The sequence below is a fragment of the Suricata suricatta genome, chromosome 5 (assembly GCF_006229205.1).
Source record: "Suricata suricatta isolate VVHF042 chromosome 5, meerkat_22Aug2017_6uvM2_HiC, whole genome shotgun sequence".
Lineage (NCBI taxonomy): Eukaryota > Metazoa > Chordata > Mammalia > Carnivora > Herpestidae > Suricata > Suricata suricatta.
Genome location: NC_043704.1, coordinates 149,783,247 through 149,803,663, shown reverse-complemented (window position 1 = coordinate 149,803,663; position 20,417 = coordinate 149,783,247). Strand labels below are relative to the sequence as shown.

General features: G+C 50.7%; 1 protein-coding gene across 1 annotated transcript in view; it reads left to right on the top strand.

Moving 5' to 3' along the window:
• The window catches only part of ENTPD3 (ectonucleoside triphosphate diphosphohydrolase 3), a 34,918-nt gene extending 15,817 nt beyond the window's left edge, over positions 1–19,101 (top strand). The window contains exons 4-10 of the mRNA XM_029940499.1: positions 2,240–2,390; positions 5,066–5,225; positions 6,195–6,428; positions 13,090–13,362; positions 13,530–13,640; positions 14,232–14,369; positions 17,558–19,101. Coding sequence (XP_029796359.1) covers positions 2,240–2,390; positions 5,066–5,225; positions 6,195–6,428; positions 13,090–13,362; positions 13,530–13,640; positions 14,232–14,369; positions 17,558–17,794 — 1,304 coding nt within the window. The 3' untranslated portion in view covers positions 17,795–19,101. The remainder of the gene's footprint in view (positions 1–2,239; positions 2,391–5,065; positions 5,226–6,194; positions 6,429–13,089; positions 13,363–13,529; positions 13,641–14,231; positions 14,370–17,557) is intronic.
• Positions 19,102–20,417: the final 1,316 nt, after the last annotated feature.

Genomic DNA, 20,417 nt, shown 5'->3' with positions numbered 1-20,417 from the left:
AAGGACGAGGTATGCGTAGCAGGCCGCAAGCGCGTGGCCCGCCGTAGGCACATAGTGCGTGTCAGCTCGCTATTTCTGGGCCTGCACCCTGTAGAGCCCCTGGCGGACATTCTTGCCAAGAAGTTGGTCTGCCCCAAATCTGCCCTTAGATCCAGGGAGCAATTCAGCCAAGTCAGTGCTGATGATCTTCTGGCTGTAGGGGGAGATGTGACCTTCATGGGCGGGGCCGTTGGCCACCCTGGATGTGATTTAGGGGAGGGGCAGGGGAGGGAGCCCACACCGTATCCATGAGCGAGTCTTCCCTTTGATCGCAGTAGCCTCGGGGATCCATATATACACTCCGAATGACCAGAAGACCACAAGCTAAATCTCAAAATACAGAGTTGAAGTTTGGCAAGTGCCATTGCCTTGAAGACACGTGGCTTCTCCAAGGATAATTTGGGTTTCTGGTTTCCCAGTTGTGAATTTTCCAGGGCTCCGCTGCCTGGGCCAGTCTGAGTGGGGGACGAATGCTTGCTGGCCCTGCAGTTTCCCAGGTACCCAGGCTGGAGATTTCTTTCTTGGGGGGAGGGGACCTGGTGAGTGTCATCACTGCTCATTTACTGCTCTTTTCCTGAGTTCACTGGGTGCTGCCTCAGCAGCTGGTCCCCACGCTGGTGTCGGGGGCACTGGTCCCTACCTGAGAGGTATTTGGAAAGTAGAGCCAGGGCGCCTGGGGGCTCAGTCAGTTAAGCCTCCAACTTCAGCTCAGGTCATGATCACGCAGTTCAGGGGTTTGAGCCCCGCATGGGGCTCTGTGCTGGCCGTGCGGAGCCTGCCTGGAATGCTCTCTCTCTCCCTCCCTCTCTCTCTGCCCCTCCACCACTTGTGCGAACACACTCTCTCTCTCAAAATAACCTTTTTAACAAAGGAGACTTAAGACACATCCTAGCCAACTGCAATGGATGAACTTTATTTATTCAAACAAACTGGATAGAGAAAGAGAGAGAGGTGGGGGGATGGAGAGGGAGAAGATGAGTATGGAGGAAACTGCGGCTTGACTAGAGTTTGGTTCTAGTCATTTTTACAGGCATAACTGTAGGACGGCGGTCACGGTGCTTTGAAAGAATTCCTGCCTGGCTCTACTTTCTGTTCTTTCTGTGACCGTTCATCTCAGCCTCATGGAGATTTCTGACCAAACTGAGGAGTTGTCATGGGTTTGTTTGGGTTATAGGTCTCTCTCTCTCTCTAGGTGTGTTATTTCTTGTTGAAATTTATCAGTGTGGACTTTTTGGTATTCTTTTTAATGTTTGGGATAACATCTTATTAAATTACATATAGTTATGCCACAATGTTTCCTGATGATAAATCATGACAAGATTTTTTTCCCCTCTGTGTTTGAACACATGGAACATAGATTTGAATTTCTGTTTCATTTTTTCCTGTCCTGCCTTTTACTATGTCTCAAACCCTATCTGGTGGAAATTCTGTGAAGAAGTGAATTTCCCGGAGCACCTGGCTGGCTCAGTCAGTGGAGTGCGTGACTCTTGATCTTGGAGTCGTAAGTTTGAGCCCTGCGTTGTGTGTAGAGATCACTTAAAAATAAAATCTTTAGGCGTGCCTGGGCGGCTCAGTCAGTCGAGCGTCTGACTCCAGCTCTGGTCATGATCTCGCCATTCCCACGTTCTTTAAATCTTTAAAACAAACTAAAACAAAACAAAAAACAACTTACCAAGAGGCAAGTCATGTGAAAGGAGACAAGAGAGGTAAGAGGCCAACAGGATTGATTATTTCTGAACAGAAGAAGGAGAAGGAGAAGAGGAAGAAGAAGAAGGAGAGGGAGAATTATTTTCGTCTTAGTGAGCATACTGAAATATTTCCAGAATGAATGATTCCATCTCTGCAGTTAGCTCTGTGGGGAGAGGGCAGATGACGCCAGATGATCTGGGAGAGCTGGGAGAGGGGTACAACAGGATTCATTATACCATTTTCCCTACGTTTATTTATGTTCAAAATTTCCATAACGAGACTTTGTCCTTCAGCAGATCCTGGTTCATTTTGTTCACTTTCGTAATTCTTTCCTTCCGTGTTTCTAGAGTTGACTCAGCAGCGTGACCACACGGGACTTAGCACGTCCACCTGTTCTCAGTCCCTACTCAAGCCCGTTAATTTCCAGAGCCGATTTGTTTTTTATTTAGAAGTTGTACTGCTCTTGTTGGTTCTTGGGAATGCTAAGGAGCGCTGGCTGCTTGCTCTTCAGGCTCCGGGATCTCCAGCTACGGGAAAAACCCCCAAGATGTCCCCAAAGCCTTCGAGGACTGCATGCAGAAAGTCAAGGAGCAGATTCCAGCCCACCTCCACAGATCCACCCGCATTTACCTGGGGGCCACGGCTGGGATGCGCCTGCTCAGGTAAGGCCGGGATGGCCCCACGGGACCCATGTGACCAAAGTCCAGACCTCGCCAAGAATGTAGCCCTGTGCCTGGAAGCCCAGATTCTGCCATAAATTAGGCTTCAAAAGTTGGGAAACTTTTAGTCTTTATTTTAATACCCAGAAAGAAACTGTCATAAAATGGATTCCCTCCACCTTGGTGACTTTCCTGAGAACTCGGGGGAAAGGCAGGTGACCTGAAATCGTGTGGGGAGTGCCTCTAGCTCTTTAGAACAGTAGGACCTGCATGGGATGCCTGGTCCTCTGGCAGCCACCCTGCGCAGAGCCGCGTTCGGGAGCTGCTCACGCACACGATCTCACTGGCATCTGCTGTAACAGTGTTTTCTCACCCGGGCGCCTGGGTGGTTCAGTTAAGCGTCCGACTCTCGGGTTCAGCTCAGGTCATGATCTCACAGTTGTAAGATCGAGCCTCAGGTCAGGCTCCGCACGGACATGGAGGCTGCTTAGGGTTCTCTTTCTCCCTCTGACCCTCCCTGCCCTCTAAAAAAAATCAGTGGAATTTGGGCACTGCACCTCAGTCAAAGCGTTCGGAGCTATCAGGAAACAAACCGCTTGTTTCATTCTACTGAGCAGTTCCTTCTAAATTTGTAGCCATGACTTTTAGCCAGGTTGCACTGTGTTCAAGTGCCCTTTCTCTCTTTTTTTCCCCATTATTGTAGCTCCTTGTCCTTGAAATAAAAGAAAAATAATTTTTACTTTTTTAAGAGAATACATTTCTTTTTCCTTACCATGTGTTTATTTTTGAGAGAGAGAGAGAGAGAGAGCTCACTGGGGAAGGGCAGAGAGAGAGTGTGTGAGAATCTCAAGCAGGCTCTGCACTGGCAGCACAGGGCCTGATGTGGGGCTCGAACTCACGAACCTTGAGATTGTGACCTGAGCCAAAATCAAGAGCCAGACACTCAACCAACTGAGCCACCCAGGTGCCCCAGGAAAAATAGTTTTTTTAAAAAAATCAAACTTAAATTTACCCAGGGTAGGGGTGCCTGGGTGGCTCAGTTGGTTAAGCGTCCGGCTTTGGCTCAGGTCATGATCTCATGGTTCGTGGGTTCAAGCCCAGCGTCGGGCTCTGTGCTGACCACTCAGAGCCTGGAGCCTGCTTCAGATTCTGGGTCTCCCTCTCTCTCTGACCCTCCCCTGCTCGCACTGTCTCTCTCTATCTCTCAAAAATAAGTAAAAAACATTAGAAAAAAGTTTTAAATCTACCCAGGATAAAGCCTGCTCTGAACTGAGAAAATAAGGCTTTATCCCCCAAAGATGACACTCCTGTTGCCTCAAAGCCACTTTGTCTGCAGTGCCAGTAACAGAAAATTACATGTGTGGGCATAAAGAAGATACACAGAAACAAACAAACAGAGCAACTTCAACCTGTCATTAACAGAAATCACGAAGCACCCCCGGTTGGATCAGGCAGATTTTCCTTGAGGTTTTCCTCTCCTTGTTTCTACTCCTCTCTCCTGGTTGACCTATCAGAACGTGGGAAAAGTTGAATTTCTTGGTGTATGCAGGGTGTTTCAAAATTATTGCGTTTACCTGAAAGAAATGATGCAGAAATGCCTTCCTTCTGCCTTATCTCTTTGACGGAAACAAAGCGTCCGACGTCTTCTCAGCTGCCTTTTCTCCCCTCCTCTCAGTGAGGAATAATTAGAAGACTGTGGCTTAGAGCCCGTGACCAAAACAAGGGAATAGGAAGTTCTCCAGTTGGGAGAACAGTGAGTGTCCCATTTGAGTAAATTAAATATTAACTCCTCCCTTGTAAAACTTTCTGATGGTAATCCATTCCTTCTGAGGCTCTAGCTGATGTTTTAATGGAGAGAAAAGTCAACTATTTAAAAAGCCACTTACTGAGAATCTTCTGGGAGGGGAATTGATAAAATAGGAAAACTCGGGATTCTTTTCCAAGCAGTGATCATTTGCTTCGGAACTGGGATGGGCCTCGGCTTGGTGCGGGCTCTGTCTCCTTCTAGAGCCGACAATGAGCCTGTGCCCCCGGGCTTCTTAGCCCCTTGACGAAAGGGGAAACGCTCTCCCTAGTGAACATCCTTCCATCAGGTAGAATGGCAGCAAATGAACGACAGTATGACGCCGTGTGGTGGGTGATCTCGGAATCCCGCGGGTCGGCACCCCGACGGATTTCAGTCCAGCCACGGCCACGATGGCCGTCATATCCCCCCACGAGGAAGCCCTCGCTAGAGCAAAGCAGGGACTGCTGAAAAGTGAACCCCCTTCCTTCCCCCCTCCTCCTAAGATCCCCCTTCCAGTGGGCCCCCCGCGGGTTCCTGGGCCCCCCCTGTGCCCTCACCAGCCCCCTTTCCTCTGCTGATCTGAGGCGGAGCCACGGTGATTAAGCAGAAGGCTCTTCGGCTTAGCTGGTGGCTGGCGAACAGACAGGGACGGGTGGGGGAGGAGGAGTCGAGGGGTGGGCCCCTGCCAGGCGGTCTGACAGGTGACAGGTGCGCCTGCCTCCATGGTTGCCGGGCGGCTTCGCCTGGCGGAAGGGTGGCCGGTTTTGCACGCATCTGGACACTCGTCCCTTTCGGCAGGGGGGTGGGGAGGTTCACCTTTTCGCCTGAGTGAGAATATTTGAAGACTCTCTTGTCCAGGCACTCAGCCTTCTGTGTTCTGTGCCTTGCATAGGTTACAAAATGAAACAGCAGCTAATGAAGTCCTTGCAAGCATCCAAAACTACTTCAAGTCCCAGCCCTTTGATTTTAGGGGTGCTCAAATCATTTCTGGGCAAGAGGAAGGGATATATGGATGGATTACAGCCAACTATTTAATGGGAAATTTCCTGGAGGTGTGTGAAAGCAAATGCATGGTTTCTAATCTTGCTCTCTATCCCGTCCCCTGTGGGTGGCCGCTTAAGTGCAGGTGCATGCCGACAGGCTCTATCCTGTGTCCTCTCTCTCGGGTGTCGCACTGAGGAGACACCTGTGAGACAGTAGCCAAGAAAAGACACAGAGCTGGGGTGAAAACACTGCATCATAAACAGGACCCAATGCACAGGGGAGAGAATATCCTCATTTTACTAGCTAATAAGAAATTGGAGGTGGGGGGATCTAAATCTAAAGGCTACGGGTCTTTGGGAGGGTGGCAGGAGAATGACCCTTCTAGACGCCCTGCAGCCATCTGGAATTTCCAGAGCCCTCGACGGTCTGCTTCCCAAACCGTCAGTGTCCCTGGGTCCCTTACACTGCTGTCCCCACATGCCCCGCCCCTGTGCAAAGGAAAGCCAGCGCCAAGGGACAACCACCCATGTTACAGACGACAGAACCCATATCCAGCCCAACACCGGCTTTGTTCCCCTAAAACAAATTCTTAAATTGTAGTTAGTTGCCAACAGTTAAGATTTTAGAAATGTCACACACACACACACACACACACACACACACACACACACACCACACAAATGTTGCATACACATCCACAGTCCTAGCTTTCCCTGACCGCGCAACCCCAGAAGCTAGAACCATTGGTCCCCGCGGGCTCCCATGGGTGATAACCAAGCAGAACAGAGTGGGGTGCGTGCGGCCCCCAGTTTGCCACAGTCCCCACCTGACCCTCCCTGTTGTCTACACCTGACCTACTTCACTCATCTATGTTGCCCGTGTAGCCCCTGGAACCGTGTGAGCTCCCCGCCCCCGAAAGAAAGGAGAGTTCTGGCCCCCGAACGCTCCCCGTGTCCCCCGGGTCTTGGGTGGAGAGTCCCGGGCAAACAGAGACGATGCCTCTGGCCTTTCCTCTCGTTTCTCTCCCCGCCGTGCAGAGGAGCCTGTGGCACATGTGGGTGCACCCGCACGGAGTGGAGACTGCGGGTGCCCTGGACCTAGGCGGCGCCTCCACGCAGATCTCCTTCGCGGCCGGAGAGAAGGCGGGGCTGAACGGCAGCCATGTCACAAAGGTGTCCCTCTACGGCTATGTGTACACGCTCTACACACACAGCTTCCAGTGCTACGGCCGCAATGAGGCCGAGAAGAGGTTTCTGGCCATTCTTCTTCAGGTACCTGAGCCCGGGGCGGGGGCGGGGGCGGCAGCAGGCGTTGGGGGTCTTGAGAGGCGGGCGCCTTCTGGGGTCTGTCCATCCGTCTTCTGATTGGGTTGGAAACAAGGCCACCCGCCAGCTGACTCCTGGAGCCACGCTTGCTCCCTGGCTCTCTGTTGTGCTGGCCACTTCCGGTGGATCTGAGTCTGGAGTCTAGGGAGATCGCGGGGCACCAGATGTCTCGTAAATGACCCAGACCTGGGATCCCTCTGGGGACACAAGCTGTTCTAAACCAACAGCTAAATAAGCCTGAGACTTTTGTGACTCCCGAGTGCTGACGAAAGGTAACAGTGGTCCCAGGAGCGCCGGCAGGAGAGGACGGAGCCCTCCCCGGGTTTGGCCTCCGTTCAGATGGGCCTGTGTTAGGGAGGCGGGTGCCCTTCGTGGGGTGGGGATGGGAGCGGCTGGATGCCATCAGCTTGGTCAGGACTTGATGCAGTGATTGTCCCGCGGTGCAGACGGTGACTTTGGGCCTCGGCTGGGAGGCTGGCTTGAGTGTGTGTCCATGACATGGCTCCATGCATGGTCCCCTAGACCCTGGGCTCCGGTGCTCATGTCTCCGCCACGCGTGGAGGGACAGTGCGGATGAGAGAAGGGGCTTTGACCACCTGGAGGGGCACGAGGCCGGCCAGAGGCCACAGATCCTGGCTTCCGGTGCGGCCCCGGGCAGGGGACGAGGCCGGGTCAGCCTGTGGACGTAGCGGACATGGCACCGCTGGCTCATCCCCACCCCGCCCGCTTCCTTGGGCCACTGGGGACCAAAGCAGTGCTCAGAGCCCTGCAGGTCATGTGTGAGAGTTCATCTCCGCTGTGGCCGCTCCTCAGAGCTTCTCTGTGAACCTCGCAGGACAGGCCGCAGCCCCGAGGCACATGCATGTGACGTGCGTTGTTGGGAGAGGCTGACGTCTGCCCGGAGAGAGCGCGGGACCCTGCAGGCAGCTCAGGAGACCCAGTGCCCGCCCCAGACCCCACCACGCTCAGTCCTCCCTAGCAAGGTCCCCATGACCTGCGTGCTCACTGTCGCCCTGGGGGCCACCCACCTCTGTCCAGGGGAAGCTCTGGAAACACCTCTTTTCTCCATCTGCATTTATTTCTAGCAACGCTTAATGCCTCTCCCAGCAGTTCTGACCCCAGTGAGGGTGGAGGGCAGGAGGCAACGGGAGAAAGCGGGCAGGTGAGATCATCCTCTTCCCAGAGCGAGTGAAGGGCAGAGAAGCTAACCGCGTAAATTTGGCTGGCCCTGAGGAAACGGTTGTGTGTGTTTATTTTTACAATGTTTGTTCAAGAGTGATTATCGCGGGCGCCTGGGTGGCTCAGTCGGCTGAACGTCCGACTTCAGCTCAGGCCTTGATCTCACAGTTCATGGGTTCAAGCCCCACATCAGGCTCCGTGCTGACAGCTCAGAGTCTGGAGCTGCTTCCAGTTCAGTGTCTCCCTCTCTCTCTGCCCCTCCCCCAGCTCACATTCTGTCTGTCTGTCTCTCTCTCTCTGTCTCTCAAAGATAAACATTTTCTTTTTTTAAATTTATAATAGTTTATTGTCAAATTGGTTTCCATATAACACCCAGTGCTTCTCCCCACAAGTGCCCCCCACCATGACCATCACCCCCTCCCCCCCCTCCTCCTCAACCTTCGGTTCGTTTTCAGTATTCAATAGTCTCTCATGATTTGCGTCCCTCTCTCTCCCCAACTGTCTTTCCCTCTACCCCTCCCCCTGGTCCTCCATTAGGTCTCTCCTGTTCTCCCGTTAGACCTATGAGTGCAAACATATGGTATCTGTCCTTCTCTGCCTGACTTATTTCGCTTAGCATGACACCCTCAAGGTCCGTCCACTTTCCTACAAATGGCCATATTTCATTCTTCCTCACTGCCATGCAATACTCCATCGTGTATATATACCACATCTTCTTGATCCGTTCATCAGGTGATGGACACATTTTAAAAAATTAAAAAAGATAAAAGAATGATCATCTACATCGGGGCACCTGGGCGACTCAGTCAATTAAGCATCTGACTCTTGATTTCAGCTCAGGTCACGATCTCAGGGTTGGTGAGCTGGAGCCCCGTGTCCAGCTCTGTGCTGACAGAGAGGAGCCTGCTGGGAATTCTCTCTGCCCCTCTCTCGTCCCTCCCCTCCTCTTAAAACTAAACATTAAAGAAGAATGATTATGTATCCAAGGATCCACAGTAGAGAAGCCAATCACTCCCCCCATCCGAGGCCTCACTTGGGTTTGAGAACGTGGGTCTGGAGGTGTGAGCCCGGGGCCGGGGACAGAGGTGGCGGTCCCGTGTCTGCCATGGACGGTCAGGAGGGACGGGGCAGCTCTCCAGCTTGCCTGCTAACCTCTGGATGCCCGAGAAGGGGGCTCTGCCCGCAAGGCCTTCTGACTCAGGGGAGTGAAAGGGTCCAGGGGTCCTGACGATCACCCGGAAATGCGCGTCCCGACCTGCCCGCCGGTGCTTTCATGTGCCAAGTGCATGTTGCCAAGCTGGGCGCAGAAGGTCCACAAGGATCCCTGCATCATGAGCACTGGCTGAGTGACTCCCACTGGCCTGGGTCTGGTCTCCTCGCCTGCCGCAGTCCGCTGAGAACGGGCCTGGATGTATATCTTTGCGCTCTGGTTTCATATGAACACGCATCCTTTTGCCCCAGGGCTGGAGTCTGCCAGCATTTTAGATGCTAAAGACATGCATTCACTTCCTTCCGTCCCCTCTTTAAGATTTTTTTCTTCTGTTTTTAAAGTAACACACGTTCAGTGAAAAGAATTAGAAAATGCAGACACAGGCACACAGAAATGTAAATATAAAAGCAGAGAAAGGGCCCTGGAATGGACCACCATCAACATACTTTTACATTTTCTTCCAGGTTTTTTTGATGCATGAATATGTATATTTACAAATTTGGCTTCATATGCTACATATAGTTTTATATCCAGCCTTTTCTCTTCTTTCTAATGTTTATTTATTTATTTTGGGAGGGAGAGAGCAAGAGAGAGAGAAAGCGTGAGCAGGGGAGGGGCAGAGAGGGAGGGAGAGAGAGAATCCCAGGCAGGCTCCGTGCTGTCAGCGCAGAGCCTGGCCCAGGGCCCGTCTGGCGTCGGTGAGATCACGACCTGAGCCGAAATCGAGTCAGACGCTCCGCCCACTGAGCCGCCAGCCCCTCCCCAGCTTCTTCTTTCACCTCACAATGTCTCCTGAGCAATTTCCCGTGTGGCTTCATGTCCTTTGAAATTATTTAAAAAATTTTTTTTAATGTTTTAATTTATTTTTGAGAGAGAGAGACAGCATGAGCAGGGGAGGGCCAGAAGAGATACAGAATCCAAAGCAGGCTCCAGGCTCTGAGCTAGCTGTCAGCACAGAGCCCTACACAGGGCTTGAACCCACGAACTGTGAGATCATGACCTGAGCCGAAGCAGGACACTCCACCGACTGAGCCACCCCGGCGCCCCTGAAATTATTTTTATGGATGCATCATATTCCAAGTCCCATTCTTTAAAAAGAAAAACTAGATAGGCCATTTTATTATAAAAGAAAGTGCATTTTTATTGTAAAAATGTCAGACTATGCAAAAAACGCATTAAAGTAAAAACGAAAGACTCTCTTTCCAATGCTCTTCACTAGATGTCTTCACTGTTCCCAGCTTGATACACTGTCGTTCTAGACTTTGCAGATCAGTATCCAACTTGTTTTCTTACCCTTGAATATTCCACAATTTGTCAACCATTCCTACCCTGATGGACATGAGGCTGTGGGGCTCTGTCCTGTTTTGCTGCAGCAATGATAATAATAATAATAATAACAACAACAACAACAACAACACCGTGAACCTGGTGCACATAACTTCATGAACTAGTGATTTTCCTTCTGGAGAATAAAATCAAAGGATAGGTATGTTTTTCATATAAGCAGATAAATAGACAATTTTCCAATAAAATTACAACCATCCAGGTTCTTCACCCACAATGTTGTGATGATGTTTTGCAACCTGATCATTTCAGGGATTCTGAGACATTCCATTCATAGGATAATAGGATCTGTTTCTGAACTTCCTCTCATAGTCGCCCATTTTCCATTCTCAACACCGTGTCACATTGTCACATGCTCCAGTTGCCATCGTTTGCTTTTCTGCTCTCGTTTATTTTGAACTTCAAAATTATTTAAAGTAGTAACGAAAAGGAACTTTTTTCACTGAGATTATGATTGCAGTTGCATTGACTGAACATTAATTCGGTAAAATACCGGGTTATTATTGATATTAGGAATTTTTGTATAGAACTATAAAACATTGTTCTAATAATGATAAAATCATTTAGTTCTTGGTTTGCCTCCTTCAATAAAACATCGTTTTCGTTATTGCGTCTGAGCCTTCCTTGCAGGTTATACTGTGTTTTAATAGCTTCTGTCACTGTTGAGAAGCGTTCCTGTCCCCTGTCTTTACACTCTCGACAGGATTTACCCTAAGGTCAAGGTACGCTACAGTTTCCAGTGGACTTACCTGCTCTCAAGCTAGTGGTCGACCCTTTAGTGCCAGAGCCCTGCAAGTCCCAAGTTCAGGGACACCTGTTGATCTCGAGGGCCTGGACAGCTTGGACCACCGGTAAATCACATTTAAAGAAGGTCACAACAAGTAACTCACACTCCAAAAAGAGCACAGAAATCATCTTTACGGAGCCACTTCTATGTTCAGAGCCAGAAATAATTTACATCTTGTTTCTTCTCCAGGCCATGCCAGAAATAATTTATTTCATTTTAGCTATCTTAAAAGTATGTCGGATTTGGAGGGGGGAAATTAAATACCCAGGTATTAGTTTCTGCCCCCTCCTAAAACCAATATTTCCAGCCGAGGGTGACCCTGGTGTGACATGTTACGAATTACACTAACAATTTTTGAAAATCATGCATTTTTTTTCACACCACTGTTGCAGAGAGGAGCCCGATTGCTGCCTCTGCAGCTCCAGTCCATTCAGTCTTTCTGGAGGACGCTCACTCGTCACACTGGATGCCTGTTGGACTTTTGTAGGGTTTTGTGTGAGGTCCCATCACTGACCTTCGTTAAATGATGGAATTAGCCTGATATGTACCTCAATTTCCTCACCAGTGAATTAAAGGAGTTGGAATAAATGTTGTTGTCTGAAGTCAAAATGTGACCGAGTCAAAATTAGTGGTTTTGGGGGCGCCTGGGTGGCCCAGTCAGTTAAGTGTCTGACTTTGGCTCAGGTTATGATCTCATAGTCCATGGGTTCAAGCCCCGCGTCGGGCTCTGAGCTGTCAGCACTTGCTTCAGAACCTGCTTCAGATTCTGTGTCTCCCTCTCTCTCTCTGCCCCTCCCCTGCTTGCTCTCTCTCTCAAAATAAAATACACTAAAAACATTTTTTTAAATTAGTGATTTTGAAACTGGGCAGAATTCAAATCCCATTCCTTAGAAAAGAGAGCCCATAAATAGAACCATGTGCATTTTGGAATTTAGCGTCAGATAAAAAAGCATATTTTTCACCAGTAAGTAAAATACCGGATAGTCATTTGGAAGAAGTCAAGTCAGGTCTCTACTACAATCTTTATGCCAAATAAATTACAAAGGGCTCAGAGGTCTGTACGGATGAGGATATTTGGTGCAGCATCGTCTGTAACGGCAGGATGATTGGAAACCATCTAAATATTCATACAGAGGAGGTTCCTTACCTAAATTACAGCTGACTTGTGCGGCGGACTGCTGTGCAGCTACTAGAAGGAAGAGGCCATTCTGTATGTACAGTGAATGAAAAGATGGGGAAGATAGATTTTTCAGGAAGAAAAGCCAGGAGCCTAGCAGTGTGAATAGAGTACTACCATTCATAGTTTTCAGAAGAAGGAAGAGGGAGGGGAAAAGATACTTGTGTGTGCAATCGAGAAGCACACACAAAATCTCCCGGAGGAAATCACAGAAACTGGTAAGAGTGGTTACTTCTAGGAGGGGTCTGGTGGTGAGGCGTGGTTGGGAAAGAGCCCCCATTTTCACAATAATTTGTAACCTTCCGGGTTATTTTGTTAGGTGGATAGAGCATATTCTGTTCAAAACGATCAATTAAACTAAACGTATATTGTGTTCTCCTCAAAATGGATTTCACAGGAGGCGCCTGGGTGGCTCAGTTGGTTAAGTGTCTGACTTCGGCTCCGGTCATGATCTCACGGCTCGTGGGTTCGAGCCCCGCGTCAGGCTCTGTGCTGACAGCTCAGAGCCTGGAGCTGCTTCGGAGTCTGTGTCTCCTTCTCTCTCTGCCTCTCTCCTACTCACGCTCTGTCTCTTTCTCTCAAAAATAAATGTTAAAAAAATTTTTTTTAATGGATTTCATAAATCCTGCTTCCCAGGACTGTCGTGAGGGGTGGGTCAGATAATGTGCGCCAGCCCGGAGTGGTGCCAGGTGCCGGTCCCTGTTCCCCTCCCCCCCTGGACTCAGCAAGACAGCCTTGGACCTGCCGGCAGGTGCGCGCTGACCCAGGGGGGCATGTTTTCCATCCATGTGTCTCTCGGCACCAGAGAGTAACACTAGTGAGAACTTGCAGGAGGGAAATGCTTGCTCCCTGCGCCCCCCCCCGCCGCCACGAAACAGTGGTTTCTGACCCCTCACTCTCGTCCCTCCAGGAATCTCCCACCAAAACCGCCCTCATCAACCCCTGCTACCCTCGGAATTATGTCACCACCTTCCGCGGGGACCACATATTCGACAGCCTGTGCACAGCGGACCTGAGGCCTGTCAGCCAGGACCCTGATGGCACCGTCACTGTCCGAGGCACCGGGGACCCAGCGCTGTGCAGGGAGAAGGTGGCTTCCCTGTTCGACTTCCGAGCTTGCCATGCCCAAGAAGCCTGTTCCTTCGATGGGGTGTACCAGCCCGAGGTTAAGGGGACGTTTGTGGTAAGAGCGGAAACCACCCAGGAGGGCCCTCCACCCCCAAATATTTACTTCTCAGCCTCCTGTTTCTCTTCCGCTCACCTGCTTCCCACCGTCTTACCCCTGGCCCGGCAGCTCCGGGCTCCACCCCGTCCTGAGAAGTAACTGCCTTGTGTGTTGCCCCCTCCCAGGCCTTTGCGGGATTCTACTACACAGCCAGCGCTTTGAATCTTTCCGGGAGCTTCCCCCTGAGCGCCTTCAACTCCAGCAGCTGGGATTTCTGCTCCGAGAGCTGGAGCCAGGTCAGCATTTAAAGAGAAAAGGGAGGGGCACCGGGCGGGGGGGGGGTCAGGCGGTTAAGCGTCGGACGGCTCTGGATTCTGGCTCAGGTGGTGATCCCACAGTTGGTGAGTTCGAGCCCCATGTCAGGCACTGCGCCGACAGCACGGAGTCTGCAGAGCCTGCTTCAGATTCTCTGCCCCTTCTCTGTCCCTCTTCCACTCGCTCAGTCTCTCTCAAAAATAAACTTTTTTTTTAAATCAGAGAAAAGGGCAGCATCAGTACAAAACGCGGAGATCAGAGGATATCTCATTTGTGTGCGTGTGTGCGTGTGTATTCCGAATTTGGACTGTATGCCATTTCTGCCTTCCCACGTCCCCAAGCTTGGGGTCCGAAGGGAACCCTGTCACCCCTGCGTTGTGCGCTAATGTTCCAGCTGCGCACTCTGGCAATCTAGAAATCGTTACTACGTGATACTGATCAGGGTGTTTTCATTATGACGTGATATGGTCCGATGGTTTCACGGAGATTCTAGGGGACAAGACCCTTTAACACGGGTGCCCTGACGCGTGCGTTTCCCAGCGCCTGCTGATCTGTTGGAACCTCCTTTCCAGCTCCCACTGCTGCTCCCCAGGTTTGACGAGGTGTACGCCCGCTCCTACTGCTTCTCAGCCCACTACATCTACCACTTGCTGGTCAACGGGTACAGATTCACTGAGGAGACCTGGCCCCGCATACACTTTCAGAAGGAAGTAAGTCGAGGCACAGGTGGTTTTCTCCCCTTGCTCTCAAAAGGTATGTGTGTCTGTGTGCGAAGGAAATGCAAACATACAGGGCTATCGGTGACGGCAGTTTGCTGAGGGAGGCTGATGAGACTTGGGCCCTTGTGACCAAAGAAGACACGGGGGACACCTCAGAGGACGTGTCCCTGGAGGGCCTTCCACGGGAGGCAGCAGCCGGAGGTCCGGTGCCCGTGGCCCCTGAGCTCCGGGAACACAGGACCCGTTTCATTCTTTCCATGCTCCTGCGTTCAGCAAGCAGTGAGAACCCAGCAGTGTTTACTAAACGTCTGCCGAGGGTACAAAGAAGTATGTTAAGGACCAGACTTTCCATCCTGAAAAGAAACTTTTTTTTAATGCTTTTTTATTTATTTTTGAGAGACAGAGAGAGACAGTGTGATCAGGGGAGGGTCAGAGAGAAAAGAGGGAGACACAGAATCTGAAGCAGGCTCCAGGCTCTGAGCTAGCTGTCAGCACAGAGCCCAATGTGGGGCTCGAACCCACAAACCGTGAGATCATGAGCTGAGCCGAAGCCAGATGCTTAACTGGCACCCAGGCACCCCAAGAAACTTTAAATGTAGCAGGAACTTCTCCACTTTGCACAGACGTCAGGGTTACGGGGTACTGGGGACTTAGAGCCACGCTGCCTGAGGTCACTGTGTTTATTGCCAAATGTGCAGGATGTCCGAGGCCGGAATCACCGTGGCTGCCGGGTGACTCTCTGGTCTGTCGACCTCGGGGCCGTGTTTCCAGGCAGGATGTGTGTTCCCCAGGCTCAGGGAGCACGTCCCCGTTTCAGGAACAGCCTGGAGAGTGCTCAGTATTAGCTTTAGCAATAATTATATCAACCCAGCATTAGGCCGGTGACTGTCTACGTTTCCATACATAAAATTGAGTCATCCCGCAAACGATGAGGCTGTCTGGAGAAATGCAGGGACTGCTGGTGGCACCCGGTCTCTAAGCCCTGCTCCTAACGAACCTAATTAGCGGGAAAGTGCATTAAGGGAATGGAAGGGACTCCTCTTGAGTACCGTTTGGATGGATACAGAATTCATGCTTTTTTCATAAAGAAGTTTACCTGCAGTCAGATTAGTATTCAAATGGAAAGGCATAAAAAGACTTAGAAGAGTTGCACACAAAGACATCAAGAATATTTTTGGAGGAAATAAATACAGAGAGAAAGAAATCCAAAGAGATGTCATAAAAATTTAGGCAGTCAGAATAAATGATATGGTGCCTTGAAGTTTTTTTAAACAGAGAAAACTTAGATCAAAGAAAAGTCAAAGAGAAGAAACCATCTGTAACAACCCCAAATTCAAGTGCAGCTAATACCCAGGGTGAAGGGAGTGTGGTAGGGGCCGTAAGAGTGGCCTAAAATGCTCACTTAGAAATGTTACACATTTGCCATTTTTAAGGCAAGAATGGAAAAAATAAATATAGGAAAATAGCACTAATTGGAAATTTAAAACTAAGATGTTAGAAACAAGTCCAAATATATCAATAATCAAAATAATTATAAATGGACTAAACCTACCAGTTAAAAGACAGATATTGTCAGATTGGATTTTTTTTAATTTTTTAAAATGTTTTTTATTTATTTTTGAGAGACAGAGACAGCACGAGTAGGGGAGGGGCAGAGAGAGAGGGAGACACAGAATCCGAAGCAGGCTCCAGGCTCTGAGCTGTCAGCACAGAGCCCGACGTGGGGCTTGAACCCACAAACCATGAGATCATGACCTGAGCCTGTAATGTCCAAGATTTCAATATCACCCCAAAACCAGAGACCACCAGGGAGACCGAGTCACGCATGCAAAAGCAAAGGGCATTTATTATTACCGCTTAGGCTTGCCGGGCCTAAGTTCGGGCTCACAGCCTTCACCAACGCAGTGGATCCGTGCTGAGAGCCCTGAGCAAGGGCTGAGCAGGGTTTTTATGGGGTTTGGGAAGGGGGAGTTAAAGGAAATCACGACACAGGCGCAGCGATCCTATCATAATGTACAGTATCATTGACAACAGCTCTAACCATACACATTGTTCAGAGTGTTCGTTACTTTTGGCCGGACCCAATTACAACATTTAGGGTATCTTTGAAATCAACCAATTACAGGGCAAGCCTAGGGTCTTGTTCGGCGACTATCGGGTTAACTTTAACATTAGGTAACAGGGTCCTATCTAAAGTTTCTATCTGTAGGCCTCACCTTTAGGAATGTGGGGAGAGGTAGCTGGCCTTCCCTGATTGGATACCGAAAAGTGGTCTCTTCTGCCTTGGGCAATGTGTAACCGCCTAATAGTTCCCAGAAACTGAATCTTAGACCTTCTAGTTTAGAGGGGAAACTTAAAGCCTGTCATGGCGTCTGTTTGGTTCAGACTTGTGTTCTTATAAGCCGAAGCTGGACACTCAACCAGCTGAGCCACCCAGGCGCCCTAGGTTGGATTTTTTAAAATCAGGCATATGCTGCTTGTAAGAGAAACCCTTAGGCGTTAAATATAAGGACATGGAAAGATTGAAAGTTAAAAAAAATTTTTTTAACTACCAGGCAAACACTGCCCATAAGAAGAGAGGTGTAACCGATTTTTTCAAGTTTCTGTGTAGCATGTAAGATCCACCCAAATAGTCTAAGATAAAGAGGATCATTCAAGATACAGAGGATTCCAACATAATGACAAAGAGGTCGTCGTGAAGACTGTAGATTCTAAACGTTTTTATACCTAGTAAAACAGCCTGAAAACGTGGAAACAAACACTGATGGAATTAACATAGGGAACTGACCAAGTCTGCGTCTTGTTAGCCTGACCCCCGGGGCTTAGAACCGGTTCTGGGTTCAGAAAACCGCTCCCTACCCTCTTGCTTTAGCCACAGACACCTGTGGACCCAATAGTAGAAGAAGTCCCGCTGTTCCTGTGTGGTCATTCCACTTGGCCGTGACAAGGTTGTGACGACTCTGACGGTTTTTCTCCAGCTTCCGGAGCGGGTCGGGCCCTGGAGGCTGCGTGGCCTCAGGGACCTGGGCTCTGGCCAGTCCCTGCAGAGTCTGAACGTGGGCACGTCCTCTGACCCTAGGCCGCAGCTTCCGGTGGGGGCTGCCGCGGATGACAGTGGTGTGTGTGTGGAAGTCTGGCCTCGAGCCCCCTGAGAACTAAGCCCTCTTTCTACCCCGCAGGTGGGGAACAGCAGCATAGCCTGGTCCTTGGGCTACATGCTTAGCCTGACCAACCAGATCCCAGCCGAACGTGCGCTGATCCGCCTGCCCATGGACCCGCCTGCCTTCACGGGCACCGTCGCCTTCTTCACGGCGGTGGCCTTGCTGTGCCTGGCGTTCCTCGTGTACCTGTGCACTTCGTCCAGGAAGCAGAGCCGCTCCCCGCCTGCGTTCGACCACACCGTGGATTCTGAGTGAGCCTGAGGGCTGCCCGGATCCGGCCTGGGCGGCCCCGACGACGCGGGACAAACGTCCGTCTTTGGGAAACGCAGCTGAAGTCAAACACCGAGGTCACGTGGCTCCCGGTAACTGACGTCGGCCAAAGCACCTCTTGGGGGTCCCTCCGCCGTTTGCTCCTCCGAAGACCCTGCCACGCACCTGTTGACCTACTGGGGGACAGAGGAAGACAGGCCATGCGTCAGGCTTTTATTCCAGGTGCCCTAGAGGGACGGTTTAATGTTGGGGAATTGAGCTCCGGGCTCAGTTTGCGTGTTTCCTTCCTCAGAAACGCCGCACTCCCCCTGGCAAGTCTGGAAGCCGGCAGGCGCCCGCGAAGCGTTTGACTCGGGCAGATAAGTCGTCTCACGGCTTCTTCCCACTGGTTCTTAACTGAGACTTAGCAATCCCGTAAGCACCGCGCTCCCCCGTCTAGGAGGACACGAGCATCTGGCGAGAAGACGCCTTTTCCCCCGGACAGGCTGTCGTTCAGGCGGAACCCGAAGGTCAGAAACTCACAGTCTCCCAGGAAACTGGGATTCGCACTCAGGGCTCTGGGCACTAGCTCGCAGCCTCGCACTCAGGGCTCTGGGCGCTAGCTCGCAGCTCGCACTCAGGGCTCTGGGCACTAGCTCGCAGCTCGCACTCAGGGCTCTGGGCACTAGCTCGCAGCCTGCGTGCATATCTTCATCCTCACCCCCCTCACGTTGCCGTGTCTCCTACAAAACACTTCCTCCTAGTGACGCTGTCACGTTCCAGGTCTTTCTGCCTTCGCTAGGCTTCTGCGTGGGGCTGCTTTTTCCCTGGGACGTGGTGTGTGCGGCCTCATACACATTCCGGCAAGCACACCGGCCACAGTCCGAAGACGCCCTTGCTGACCCCCTGCCTGGATGGTGGGTCTCTGCGGTGGTGCCATGCCTCTTCAGTGTGGGGAGGGAAGCTGTGGCTGCAGGGACATTTCATCCCAACAGACGATGAAGAAGAATCAGCAGGGCCAATAGCTACAAACTAAAAGACAGCACGATTCCAGACTGCTGTTTTGGCTGCTAGCTGAATGTGGAATAAAGAACTCTCACCTGACTCGGCCGTGTGTGTGTTTGTGACCCTGCACACAGTACTTTTTCCTCCTAAGGGCCCATGGTGGTATTGATGAGAGGAAGTTCTTGAAATGAGGAAAATTCTCTTAAGAATAGACTTTCCTAGAGAACCAAGAAAACTATACATTAATATCACCTTCATTCCAGAGACATCAAAGCGCTTCACTTCGATAAAGACCTTTGGCTCCTTGAGATGATTGAGTCCCTCATTTCTGTGCCTTGTCTGACATTCGAAACGTGTGAGGGTAGAATCCGTTCCCCTGATCTCGATGCCCACCCAGAATGGCTGCTCCCTTCCCGAAGTGCACCTTTGCTCACACAGTTCTCTCTACCACGCCTGTGGGTCATCACCGTCACCACCACAAATAATGCATATTTCTCAACGCCTAATTCTAGCTCTGCCTCTTCCACAAAGGTTTCCTTACACGTGCGCGTGCGTGCACACACACACACACACACACACACACACACTCACACTATGATCTATCTCCTGGATCACCTTCTATAAACTAGTCAGGTAAGTTTTTATATTACTTATCTTGTGTGTGCATACGGCTTATTTCTAGAATAGACAGTAGGCAAATCCTGTCATTCATCACTCATTCATTCAACACACATCTAAAAAACACTCGCCATGGGCCTAACTCCTTGCCAGGTGTGATCTTGGATTTGAGCAAGTGCCAAGAATGGAATAGTCTCAGCATATCTGTTGACTGATGTTATTTCCACAAATGACTGAACGGTGGACTATAAGTCTAGAGATATTGGATAAAAATAGCATCCAAATCCCCAAGAGCAGGAACAAACAGAGATGTCTGTGCAGGGAAGAGGGCCAGGCTTCCACGGACACAAGTCATAGTCAATGTTTCTAGCTTTGGAAGAAGCTGATGACGTGCTTTGGGTTTTCTGACCTGTATCAAAGGACTCTTACCAGAGGGACCACTATGAAATCCGAGGTCCAGGTAACATATCTAGCAAGACTGTGGGAAGCGGAAGCCTAACATGGTCCCCGCCACCTGGCCCTCTGGTGTCAGGAGATTATGTTGTTAACGTGGCCAAAGGCCTTGCTGATGTGATCACCAATCCGTTAACCTTACAATGGGGAGATTATCTGGGCAGGCGTTTTCTCCTCCCATGGACTCCAGAAGTCAGAGCGATTCAAGCATGAGGAGGATGTGTGTGTTGTGCTGCTGCTAAGCAGATGGAATGAGGTCGGGCGTGAGAGCCGAGAGCAGCCTCTGGGAGCTGAGAGCCACCGCCGGCTGACAGCGCAGGGACGCAGGGGCGCAGTCCTACAACCGCAGGCAGCTGTCCCCCGCTGTCAACCTGCACAGACCTGGAAGCAGGTCTCCCCAGAGCTCCCAGTTAGCAGCTCCACCAGACGGGGGCGCCTGGGGGGCTGTCAGGTAAGCGTCCGGCTTTGACTCTGGTCATGATCTCACGGTCTGTGAGTTCGAGCCCCACATCAGGCTCTGTGCTGACAGCTCAGAGCCTGGAGCCTGCTTCAG